The 13,055-nt window shown below is 42.8% G+C and overlaps 4 protein-coding genes across 5 annotated transcripts in view; 1 reads left to right on the top strand and 3 right to left on the bottom strand.

The window, feature by feature from the left end:
- Positions 1–2,987, bottom strand: part of pth1r (parathyroid hormone 1 receptor) — a 59,327-nt gene extending 56,340 nt beyond the window's left edge. The window contains exons 1-3 of one of the 2 annotated variants that reach the window (XM_083540987.1): positions 2,191–2,987; positions 1,989–2,129; positions 1,198–1,952 (exon numbers count right to left, since the gene is read on the bottom strand). In XM_083540987.1, the coding sequence (XP_083397113.1) occupies positions 1,198–1,281 (84 nt within the window). In that variant the 5' untranslated portion in view covers positions 1,282–1,952; positions 1,989–2,129; positions 2,191–2,987. Of the gene's footprint in view, positions 1–1,197; positions 2,130–2,190 lie in introns of both variants that reach the window. The other variant, XM_083540986.1, reaches the window with a different exon arrangement.
- The window catches only part of LOC310725889 (uncharacterized protein), a 537,758-nt gene that overhangs the window by 222,207 nt on the left and 302,496 nt on the right, over positions 1–13,055 (bottom strand). The gene's annotated exons all lie outside the window — the stretch shown is intronic.
- LOC310725915 (uncharacterized protein) overlaps positions 1–13,055 on the bottom strand; it is a 48,223-nt gene that overhangs the window by 28,729 nt on the left and 6,439 nt on the right. The window lies entirely within an intron of this gene.
- The window catches only part of LOC310725919 (uncharacterized protein), a 70,717-nt gene continuing 63,887 nt past the window's right edge, over positions 6,226–13,055 (top strand). The window contains exon 1 of the mRNA XM_083541076.1: positions 6,226–6,229. The gene's annotated coding sequence lies outside the window, so the exon portion shown is untranslated. The remainder of the gene's footprint in view (positions 6,230–13,055) is intronic.

Genomic DNA, 13,055 nt, shown 5'->3' with positions numbered 1-13,055 from the left:
GTTGTTCTCTTCACGTTTATTTTCCATCTCACTCTCAGTCAAAAATCACTCCATTATATACCCAAAAATTCACCTTTTGACTGCAGCGCTGGTATTTCAATGTAGCAATCAGTAATGATTCATCACACACACACACACACACACACACACACACACACACACACAGACACACACACACACACACACACACACACACACACACACACACACACACACACACACACACACACACACACACACACACAGAGTTCCCTTTTCAAATATAAAACATTTTGGAGCTGAGCAGTGAAATAATTCATTTACATGCCAACATGCAAAAAAAACAGCTCCACCTCCTGTCCTCTATCCCTCCATCCTTTATTCATCCATCCATCCATCCATCCATCCATTCACATATCCATCAATCCCTCCATTCATTTACCAATCCATTCTTTCAATCATCCATTTTTAATTTCATTATATTCATCACTTTCTTTATTTCCATTCTCTCTTGACACACACACACACACACACACACACACACACACACACACACACACACACACACACACACACAGTCCATTTTTTTTTTTTTACATATTTATACATTAGTTACATCACCGTCCGTCCGTCCGTCCTATCTTCCTTCCTTCCTTCCCTTCTTCCTTCCTTCTCTCCCTCTCTTACACCACAGCACTGTTAGCTTCTGCTCTCTGGCTGGTCAGGAGGTGGTGATGAGTTCTGGAGCACGGCAGGTTTATTGTACCTGCTGGTTCTGAAAGCTTATCATTTCTACAGCAATGTTCAGCAGGAACTGAAGGAGCCTCCAGTGTCAGAGGTCAACCTTCACCTGGGCAGGTGCATGTGCACTACTGAATGAAGCTTTAAAAGGTGCATCAGTGGAACGAAATGTCTGATCAGGTTTCAGAGGTAAAAAAAAGATCAACATGAAACGTCAAAACAACCGGTTCCTGATGGAATCATCTAAAAAAACGTATGAATCATTTCTTACACAATAATCACTCCCAGACTAGAACATCATCAAGCAGATGATCTGCACATCTCCACGTTCAGAGTTAAAAGATACACGCTGAAGTATATTCATGTGGGCACCTGAACATCATGGGATGAGATTACACCTGACACCTCAGAGTGTGTGTGTGTGTGTGTGTGTGTGAGAGAGAAAATCTGAATAAAGGAGCGTTAAGGAGAACTCACCAGGCCGTGCTGAAGGGTGAAGGAGAAGATGAAAATGACGAGGGTGATGACGGAGGTGATGAAGCTCAGCGCTGAAGATCCCATGCCTCCTCGCTATACAACGCTTTCACGCCAGTGTGCGATGTGGAGCTCTCTTCAGCATGTAGTTTCAGTGGAGCTCCTCGGCTTCCTGGTGTTCCTCCGTGGTGTTGGTGCAGCACATGGCAGGGAGTGACCCGTAAAAACTCTTAAAACCTTCGAGAAAAAAGCCTGCTCTCTCTCTCTCTCTCTCTCTGAGTGTGTGTGTGTGTGTGTGTGTGTGTGTGTGTGTGTGTGTGTGTGTGTGTGTGTGTGTGTGTGCTAAAATCACATCCACATGGTGCTGAAACTATTTACGTCCCCGTTCAGGCTGCTGCGGTAGGAAGCTCAAATGATTTCTTTGTGGAGAAAGAAACCAGGAGGGGCTGAATATATATTTTATTTCTTTTATTTTTAGCTGGTTTTTTTTCCCCTTCCAGACAAAAAACATGCACACACTCTTACACACACACACACACACACACACACACACACACACACACACACACACACACAGTGATAATAATACCAATAATAATAATATAAAATAATAAAGCAGTTCTCCAAACTTCAGGTCTGAAGCCCCACAATTTTCTCTTTCAAGGCAGATTAAACCTCCTGCATGACCGCACTGTGCAGACCAAACATCTCAGCTCTCCAACAGCAGCAGCACACAGGCACAGGAGCAATATAGCTCTCTTTACACACACACACACACACACACACACACACACACACACACACACACACACACACACACACAGAGACACCACAAAATACTAAAAGTCAAATACACAAAAAAATCCAAAAAGTTTCCAGGACTTGGAGGGAAAAGAAAATCCAAAAAGATTAATGAATGAAAGTTCAAAACACACCTTCCAGTGACAGACACACACACACACACACACACACACACACACACACACACACACACACACACACAAACACACACACACTCGTGGCGTAACTCCAACAAATCCTGAACACGTGGAGGACACTACACACTACTTTTGCACGCACACACACACACACACACACACTACGCGGTGACACTCTGCTCGCGCGCGCGGCGCCGCTGTCATAAATCCACTCCGCGCACAGTGAAGTTCTTCTTCAGGATCCTAAATGCGACCTTTGTGTCTGCCTTTCCGAGAACCGAGAAAACACACACACACACACACACACACACACACACACACACACACACACACACACACACACACACACACACACCGGGTCGAGATGAGCGTGCAATGCTGCAAAACAAGACTTATTGAAGCTTATATGAAAGTCCAAGCTCGCGAGCTCACACACAGGAAAAGTACACTACTATTAATAATTCTATCTATCTGTCTGTCTGTCTGTCTGTCTGTCTGTCTGTCTGTCTGTCTGTCTGTCTGTCTATCTGTCTATCTATCTATCTATCTATCTATCTATCTATCTATCTATCTATCTATCTATCTATCTATCTATGAATGATACACCTGCATGATGACCTGAAGGTCAGAGGACCAGCACAGAGGAGCAGTCGGAGATCTGCTGTCAGGTCCTTCAACCAGAACGAGAAGAAAAATCAGGAGAAGGAGAGGAGAGATCACTTTATCTCCGCCGGAGAGCCAAAAGTTTCACAGCTCGTGCGCGCTGAGAGAGAGGAGGAGGTTTCCAAGTGAGCTCGCGCCTCGGTGTGTGCTGGTGATTAAACACACACTCTCACACGAGATGCACACGCCCCCTTTGACACACACACACGCACGCGCGAGCGACAGATTTATGTTGGCAGGTCCCCAGTTTCCCGTGCAAAAAAAACAACAACATTTTATTCTCTTAATATTTTTTTCTACAAATGGAAAAATGACACGCGCGCGCGTGCGTGTGCGTGTGTGCGCATATCAATGTAATGTGATGCTTGGAAGTGCTCGTGACATCATGTATATAACGTAAAAAAAAAAACAACAACAACAGATGCAATTAATGGATTCCGTGTAAAAACCCCACGTGATTCTTGTGCATGAAAAATCACGTCTGCTGAAGTTTCTCCTGTTTGCATTAGATCCCCAAATTTAAGTGTAGTTCACACCAAAACGTCCATGAAGTCGAAGGAATTCTCCACGAAGCAGCAGCTGCAGATCCATAAGAGAGTAAAACACATCTCCAACGCTTTGTGGATTTTGGAAGGACCTGTAACCAGGCAGTGACCAAGACAATGAAGAAATACTCCATCAATATGAATCAATCAAGACCTTCATGATAGATTGATTATCCTGAAGCCATTCCTCAGAGGCAGATTTCTACAGTAAAGCATGCAGAAGAAGATTGTGTGAGCACTCTGTTCTAAAGCTGTAGCACCTCGCTGAAGAAACCCAATAACTGCTAATAAGCCTGATATGTGAAGCATGGTGGTGGAGGCATCATGCTATGAGGTGGTTCTCACCAACAGGGATGAGGAGAATAGTCAGAATGACGGAAAGGAGAAACACAGCTAAAAATAGCGAGGTTGTTGAAGACCTCAGGCAGGGGTGAAGGTTGACCTTTTCGACACAATGCCCAGACTGGCTTCTGGATACGTCTCTGACTGAAAGCTTCATCCCACATAGACACTCATATCTGATATATCTGATCTGATGGAGCACAGAGGAACGGAAAGAACGAGGAAAAACTGGGAAGTAAAAACCATGTCGTGGTTTAGCCATTAATTACTGAAGAACGTGTAGAAGAATCACATGGAAACGAGGGAAATAGTTGAACACCATCTGAAGACGGGAACTGAGAAAAAGAAATAAATGAGAAGTGAAATAAAACAGATCATTCATGTAGAAGCTCATGAGGTCTGCTTGTTAATGAAGTGTGTCGTTCTGCACCCTCGCCATTCCCAATATTTATTCACCTTCACCCTCACTGGTCCTCCATCCAACCTGAAGTCCAACCTGATGTCTGGAGAGACGTCCTATTGCAGATGTATTCCAGGTGTGGAGTGAGATTTCATGCTAATCGCTATTCTGCTTTTACAAAAAATATCCGATAAATAATTGTTTATTATTCTCCATACGCATTACTCACTTTATCCTGGTCCATATCAGAAGATCTCTGCATCTGCGAGAACGAGCGTAGAAAAGAAATCTATCATTAACACAATAAAGGAAACAGCTTGAAGGTCGGAAAAGGTCGGCGGAGAACAGCGGGAGTCGCGACCTCGCACGTCACCTTCCAATTCAACACCCGTGTGCAGAATCCGATCCGAGCAGGTAATCTGATTCCGTCTCCGAAACGTCTCCTTCTCCGTTCTGATTGGCTGTCGGGTGTTGATTAGTTTTTTTTTTTAACAACAGCAGCTCCAAGACGGTATCGCGGGTATGATGTGGTTTTCATAGCAACAGCTCATGCGCAGCTTTTCCGAGAGCCATAATCTGAAATATTTGCGTCTGCTGGTCTTCCCGGCGAGGCTCGGAACCACCCGCCGCTGGACACGTGGCCAGACGTCGCAACGTGACACTCCATCGTTCTTTGGTGCGGTGGCTGGAACTTTAAAAGGCACTAATTGTGTTGTAATGACCTTTATATTGCAGGCTGAAGGCTCCTGCTGCGTCTCGCTTATTATTCTAATCTGATCTCTGATAGCGTCCACACTCGAACAAATTCACCACCATGCTTCTGATCTCCTTTCATCTCCTCAAATTCTATCACTTCTGCTTTACTGTTGTCACACACCTTTAGGTAAATACACCTGACCAGAAGATTGGTAACTGGTCTTAAACACGCCATTCCACATTTACTCTCCATTTGCTCTTATAATGAGCTCCACTTTTCTGGGAAGATTTTCTTCTAGATTTTGTAGAGGTTTATTAATCTAAAAGGGTGTTAGTAAAGTCAGGTGGTGATGTAGGTGAGAAGATGAGGAGGCCTGGGGAGCAGTCAGGGTTCACATTCATCCCAAAGGTGTTTAATAAGGTTGGAGCTCTATAGCAGGAGATCTTCTACTTCAACCCATGAAAAGCAGATCTTCATAGAGCTTGCTTTGTGCACAGGGGCATAATCATGCTGGAACAGGTTTGGGTTTCCTAGTTCAAGTGAAGGGAACAAGAGGATGAGGAGCAGGACGATGAAGAACAGGAGGATGTGCAACTGGAGAAAGAGAAACAGGAGGATGAGGAGCAGGAGGATGAGGAACAGAAGGATGAGGAGCAGGAGGATGAGGAACAGGAGAATGAGGAACAGGAGGATGAGGAACAGAAGGATGAGGAACAGAAGGATGGAGAACAGGGGGATGAGAAGCAGGAGGATGCGGAGCAGGAGGATGTGGGTGAGCAAGAGAAGGAGAAGTAGCAGTAGTAGAAGCAGGAGAAGGACCAAGAGAATAAGGAACAGGAGGATAAGGAGGAGCAAGAAAAGGAGCAGAAGGAGGATCAGGAGGAGGAGCAGAAGAAGGAGCAGGGGGAGAAACATGTATCTGAGCTGGAGAAACACAACAGCGTTAACTGGTTGAATTGATTTGAAAATTGATTCAGTTGCAGATCAGCGCTTGAGGAAACAAACGTTTTGCAAAAACAAAGATGAATTTGCTTTGAAATGAGATCTACCATCAGACGTCCTTCAAGGACACAAGCAGAAAAAACATCTTAGCAGACATATGCTGATAAAGCAGCAGCTTCATGTTTCATGGAAGAGAGGATTTTTTCTGGAGGCCTTCAAGAAGAACTTTGAAGAACAGTGGTGTGGAAGTCACGTCTTTAGTAAGCTCATCTTCCAGGGCATTTTTATTATATCCATCACACCGCTGTGGAGTGCTGGATTGTGATTGGTCAGCTGAGAGCAAGATGTTAATTTTTGAGGGTGCAGGTTTATATTTATATATTCACACGCTAGTTATGATACATCACGGTTTCCATAGTAACTGTTTCTTCACACGTATTCAGCCTGAGCTTCATGTGTAAGGAGTCTCCAGTTTCAGACGTTAACGTTTTTTTACATCTTCAGGACAGAAGAGTTTATGTGCCTTCCTTCATCATCACTGTCATCACCATCACCACCACAAGCTTCAGCATCATCATCATCCTCAGCATTGTCATCACCACCATCATCATTGCCACCATCATCATCATTAGCATCATCATCAGCTTTAGCTTCATCATCATCATCATCATCATCACAGTCATCATAGGCGTCATCACCACCACCACCATTGGCTTCATCATCATCATCATCATCATCATCATCATTCTCACCATTTTCATCATCATCAGCTTCATCATCATCATCATCATCATCATCATCATCATACTTGAATGAATTCTAAACTGTTTAACAGGAAATGGAATGTACCATTGTGCTTCTTCTTGGTTCTGAGTGTGTATGCTTATGTTTCTCTCTCATCTCCTGGATGTTATTGAAGTTTGCTGAATCAGCAAGTTCTGATCACATCTGAAGAAAACTGTTACATTCTCCCTCATTTTATTGCATCATTCGGATTATAATAGTCCACGTTTAAAGGCTTTTAAAGCATTAAAGCAGACAGACCTCCAGAGAGAACATTGTTTCCCAGCTTGAGCAGTGTGAGGAACATAAAGAACATGAAAACCTGAAGAGTGTGTGGATTTTTTTTATAGAATTTATGAGATATATTCTACTTTAGGTACATTTCAGGTCAAAAATCTGGAAAAGTACAAGGGGGCAAATACTTACGCAAAACTGTAGATGGTCCCCTATAAAACTACAGGGTTTGTAGATGCAGGGTTCAGCTGTGGGGCACTTTATCTTTCAGTCATTTCCCTTTTTTTTCACCTCCAGAAAAGTCTCCATCACTGTTAGAAGGATGAGGCTCGACTTCTAGAGACCAGTGAATCACGACTAATACAACTAAGCTTCATCTTACTTTCTTTCTTTCTTTCTTTCTTTCTTTCTTTCTTTCTTTCTTTCTTTCTTTCTTTCTTTCTTTCGTTCTTTCTTTCGTCTATCTTTTCTTTCACCACACTCTCCTTTTATTTAGTACTTTAATATTTGTTTTTCTTTCTTAATTTTCCTCTACAATTCTCTCTTTCTCGCTCTCTCTCTCTCTCTCTCTCTCTCTCTCTCTCTCTCTCTCTCTCTCTCGTTAGTTCTTTTTCCTTCTTTCTTTTGTTCATTGACCTGCAGAACATCTTATTAACAGATCTGCCTCTCTTCCTTTCTCTCCATCTGATCAGATCTTCCTGTTGGAGTTGTTTAGATACAGAAGAGATGATGGAGCTCAGAGATCCAGGAGCAGCTGGAAGTGAGCGTGAAGCTGTAATGTGAAGAAAAAGTAGGAAAGAAACTTTGGGCTGAGACTCAACACGTATTTGTCTCTTCTGCTGTTGTCGTTCCAAACACCAAACAAAAATACATCTGAAGTCCAACACCAAACCTGCTCCAGGCAGAACCCAATAAACTGAACCTGCAGGAATGTTCCATCTGCTCTTACATCCACAGAGAATTTGCTTGTGGCTGCTTCAGAAATCCAGCAGAAATTAATCTTCTGAAAAATCTTCAGATTCTAAAAGACAGGGACATATTTGTCCTACATACTTTACAGAAAAATCAGTTGAACATTCTCTGATCTGTTCCACAAACATCTGCACATTTACAGTTTTCAGATCATTTTTACTCAGCATGTGAGTCTTCTTTTGGTTTAATGCTAAAACATGACCACAGTTGGATTTGGGGATCTGCTCCAGTTCATCTCTGTGGAATGTCTCCACTGAGTTTGCAATTTGAGGTCCTGAGTAGGTTCCTTTTAGTATGTGCTGCTAAAGAACATCCTCACAACATGATCCTGCCACCACCATGATTCATTGTAGAGAGGGAACCAACCAGCTGATGAACAAGGCCTGGTTCTTCTAGATTTCTTTTTCTTGTTATTGGGATTGATTTTGTTGTATCAAGAACAGATCATAAGAAATTAACCTCTGAAACATCTACATCTACAAGAGACATTTTCTGTCCTTAAGATGTAAAGGTTACTTCCACCATTCCTTCAGTTTGCTGCTATAAACTTCTCAGACGTGGATTTAGGGATCTGCTCTGTGATCATTGGACATTAATTACAATTTGAGATCCGTAAAGTTCCTCTCAGTACATCAGAACATCCAAAGTGCATAATGCTGCCACCACCATGTTTTACTGTAGAGATGGGACTAAACAATACCTGTGTTTCTCTAGATGTTCTGCTCATCACTGAGCTGAAGTTTGGTTTATTAAGAACATGGAAATGATTGTATACGGTTAAGGCGCTGGGTTGCAGATCGGAAGGTCTGGGGTTCAAGCCCCGGTATCGCCAAGCTGCCACTCTTGGGCCCTTGAGCAAGGCCCTTAACCCTCTATGCTCCGGGGGTCCCTTACGAGGGAAATATCAAGGTCCGTGACGTCGGAGTGACGTGGGGCCGCCTTCCCGTGGGCTCACCACCTGCAGGAGGGACCGTAAGGGACGGTGCTGTGAGGATTGGGCAGCAGTCGAAGGCGGAGGTCTGCTTAGACTGCTGCCCCCGTGACCCGGATTACGGATAAGCGGGAGAAAATGAATGAATGAATGTCATCCTTCTGATGGCTTCTCTCACCTCCACTCAGGATCTCTGGAGGTTGTTTTTTTTTTGCTCATGTCCCTGACTGAGATTTTGATGAGAATAAAAACTGAATCCGGGCTGTAATGAGAAGAACATGGGAAGAAGATGAGAAGAAATAAAGTAGGCTGAATATTTTTCTGAATGCACAAAGTCAGGTTCAATTAGGATCTCAGGAATACTCTGGTGCAATGGGGTTATCTTCTCACAGCAGAAGCTGAAGCTCTGTGTGTGTGTGTGTGTGTGTGTGTGTGTGTGTGTGTGTGTGTTCCTCAACGTGCCACAGAAACCAAAACTGCTGTTTCAGAGCTCTGTGATCATCCTGCAATGCTCTCCCCAAAGCATATGTCCCGCCCCCTGGGGGTGTGTCTTGTTGTTATTTAGCAGATAGCTAGCAGTGAACATGGTGTGTTTTTTGTGGCCTCCTGATCACTTTCACAGACATTGCTTGGTGTAGAGGAGATAGAAGATGGTGAAGATGGCTTGTGTGAGTCTGAGGTCAGGTGACTAGAAGGTGTTGAAATATACTGTATATTGGTACCTCAGTCCAACAGAGAATTCCATCTTTATACACTGTCTTCATCAGTAAGAGTCAGATGTTTCAAAAGCTGAAATCTCAGGCAATGCCACTGTTACCAATTTCTCCATGCAATATTTTTTAGTTTTTTTTCTTGGACTGAGCTCTGCTTCACACTGCTCCAGGCTTTGAGGATAATAACGGTCAGCGTGTAACTGACCTTCTGAATAAAGGAACCAGGAACCAGGTTTAGATGATGGCGTCTCCTGGAGGAGAAGGTGTGCAGAATGAGAGCAGGTGTAGATCTTCCTGGTGCGTAGGTGAGATTCAGATATGAACATACACTGTTCATGCTCCACAGCTTTTCTGTGTGTATGTGCTGCTACGTTACTTCCTGGATCTGGTTCCTTTACCTCCAGTAAGTCGTTCACGTGAAGGTTCTGAATTTGATTGGCTTCACTGTAGAAGCTGTTACTTAGCTTTAGTGTCTGGGCCGTGCCTCAAAAAGCCTGAACAACAAATCCATATTTTATTGAAAGAAAATGTAAAAAGAATTAGAATAATTATAATTTTATTAGAAAGGATTTTACACTTTTACTAATACAGAATATGGTTTTAAATTCATTATTTAAATATAAAAATATGTAATATGTAATGATTATTAATCCTTCATTAAATACATTATTAATATTATTCAAATATTTAATTCTTTTTATTATAATTATATCATTTTTATTTATTTAAAAAAACAGCACTTTAGTTTTAATAATATATCTGAAATATATTATTGATCATTTTTATTAATATAAAGTTTTATTTTATTTCATTAATATTTTTGGATTTGATATTTGTTCAATAAAGAATTAGAGATATATATTCAAACACACACACGTCCCTGCTGAGGCTGAACTGTGTCTCATTTCAATTTTAATGCAATAATTCTTTCCTAAACAACCATTTCTTATATTTTGATAACCGAAAGACACACACACACACACACACACACACACACACACACACACACACACACACACACACACACACACAGAGAATGAAGCAGTCTGTTCAGTCGCAGCAGTTTGATGCTCCTCTCTCCAGAAACCTTCACATCCATTTTTGGTCACTGATTTTTTAAATTACTTTTTTATTTTTTTAGTTCCCTCCGGGACCCCAGAGTGGCAAGATGTCAGGTACAGAAATGACACACACACACACACACACACACACACACACACACACACACACACACACGTGTGCTGAAATTAAAATAAGTTGTCTGGGAGACTGCAGCTTGATGCTCATCTTCAGTGATGAAAGAGTTCAAAAGTGACAAAGAAAAGATACAAAGATACGGAGAACATGGTGAGTGTAGAGACACGGAGAACATGGTGAGTGTAGAGACACGGAGAACATGGAGAGTGTAGAGACACGGAGAACATGGAGAGTGTAGAGATACGGAGAACATGGAGAGTGTAGAGACACGGAGAACATGAAGAGTGTAGAGACACGGAGAACATGGAGAGTGTAGAGACACGGAGAACATGGAGAGTGTAGAGATACGGAGAACATGGTGAGTGTAGAGATACGGAGAACATGGAGAGTGTAGAGATACGGAGAACATGGAGAGTGTAGAGACACGGAGAACATGGAGAGTGTAGAGATACGGAGAACATGGAGAGTGTAGAGATATGGAGAACATGGAGAGTGTAGAGATATGGAGAACATGGAGAGTGTAGAGATACGGAGAACATGGAGAGTGTAGAGACACGGAGAACATGGAGAGTGTAGAGATACGGAGAACATGGAGAGTGTAGAGACACGGAGAACATGGAGAGTGTAGAGATACGGAAAACATGGAGAGTGTAGAGACACGGAGAACATGGAGAGTGTAGAGATACGGAGAACATGGAGAGTGTAGAGACACGGAGAACATGGAGAGTGTAGAGATATGGAGAACATGGTGAGTGTAGAGACACGGAGAACATGGAGAGTGTAGAGACACGGAGAACATGGAGAGTGTAGAGATACGGAGAACATGGAGAGTGTAGAGACACGGAGAACATGGAGAGTGTAGAGACACGGAGAACATGGAGAGTGTAGAGATACGGAGAACATGGAGAGTGTAGAGATACGGAGAACATGGAGAGTGTAGAGATACGGAGAACATGGAGAGTGTAGAGATACGGAGAACATGGAGAGTGTAGAGACACGGAGAACATGGAGAGTGTAGAGACACGGAGAACATGGAGAGTGTAGAGACACGGAGAACATGGAGAGTGTAGAGACACGGAGAACATGGAGAGTGTAGAGACACGGAGAACATGGAGAGTGTAGAGAAACGGAGAACATGGAGAGTGTAGAGACACGGAGAACATGGAGAGTGTAGAGAAACGGAGAACATGGAGAGTGTAGAGACACGGAGAACATGGAGAGTGTAGAGACACGGAGAACATGGAGAGTGTAGAGAAACGGAGAACATGGAGAGTGTAGAGATACGGAGAACATGGAGAGTGTAGAGACACGGAGAACATGGAGAGTGTAGAGACACGGAGAACATGGAGAGTGCACCAAGACAAGGACTCGAGAAGAGAGAAAAATAATGTAAAAAAAAGAAAGAAAGAAAGAAAGAAAGAAAGAAAGAAAGAAAGAAAGAAAGAAAGAAAGCACAAGCAGTTCACACTTTCATTATTAGAGATGCGGCACAGGAACACACAGGAAAAAAGAATGAGAGAGAGAGAAAGAGCGATCAGAGTAAAAGAGAGCAGAAACATAGAGGATGGAAGAGGGAGGGAGTTGAAAAGAGACAAAGAGGGTGCAGAGCGGAGAGAACAGAAGAAAGAGAAACAGTAAAAGAGTGGAAGAGTAGAGAGCATCAGAGTGATAGAGGTGCAGAATAGAGGTGTGTTGGGGAAATCTGCCCACCTGAATCTGACAGTGATTGTGGGGTCAACATTTCATTTAATAATAAGAAAGAAAGAAAGAAAGAAAGAAAGAAAGAAAGAAAGAAAGAAAGAAAGAAAGAAAGAAAGAAAGAAAGAAAGAAAGAAAGAAAGAAAGAAAAGCAGGAAATGGAGACGGCGTGATGCTGATCGATGAAGAAAAAAGGAACGTGGGTGAAATTCTGACTTCTGATTGTGACGGCACTGATGATATTTTAACTGTGAAATGTAGATGGTGTGTGTGTGTGTGTGTGTGTGTGTGTGTGTGTGTGTGTGTGTGTGTGTTCTTCCCGAACAGAAAGAGAGGATGAGTAGGCGTGTCCCACAGCAGGAGTGTATTATTGAGTGAAGAATGATGCAACCTTGAGGCAATGGAAGATAACTATAACTATTATAGTATAAAAAGTTGGAGATCTCACAGAGACCGTGTGTGTGTGTGTGTGTGTGTGTGTGTGTGTGTGTGTGTGTGTGTGTAAGCTTTTTCTCCTCGTTATGGAGAGACCGAACTCCAGCCTCACCCCGACATCTCCAACACACACTTACAGCACACACCAGACTTCCTGTACTCTCCACAGACTGTGTTTGAAGTCATAGCTGAACAGGAAGTGCTAAGCTAACGTTAGCAAACCTGCTATACTTCACTCCTGAGCTTTCATGATCTACCTGTAGATATCTAACTGCATTACTCCAGCAGTATTAAACACACATGAGCTCTGAGAGCTTTCTTATAAATGCTTGTTGTAGGGGGCGTGGTTACGCTGGAGACGGAGTGGGTCA

The sequence above is a fragment of the Silurus aristotelis genome (genome assembly GCF_946808225.1).
Source record: "Silurus aristotelis genome assembly, chromosome: 5".
NCBI classification, from domain to species: domain Eukaryota; kingdom Metazoa; phylum Chordata; class Actinopteri; order Siluriformes; family Siluridae; genus Silurus; species Silurus aristotelis.
This window is presented reverse-complemented; position numbering and strand designations above follow the sequence as displayed.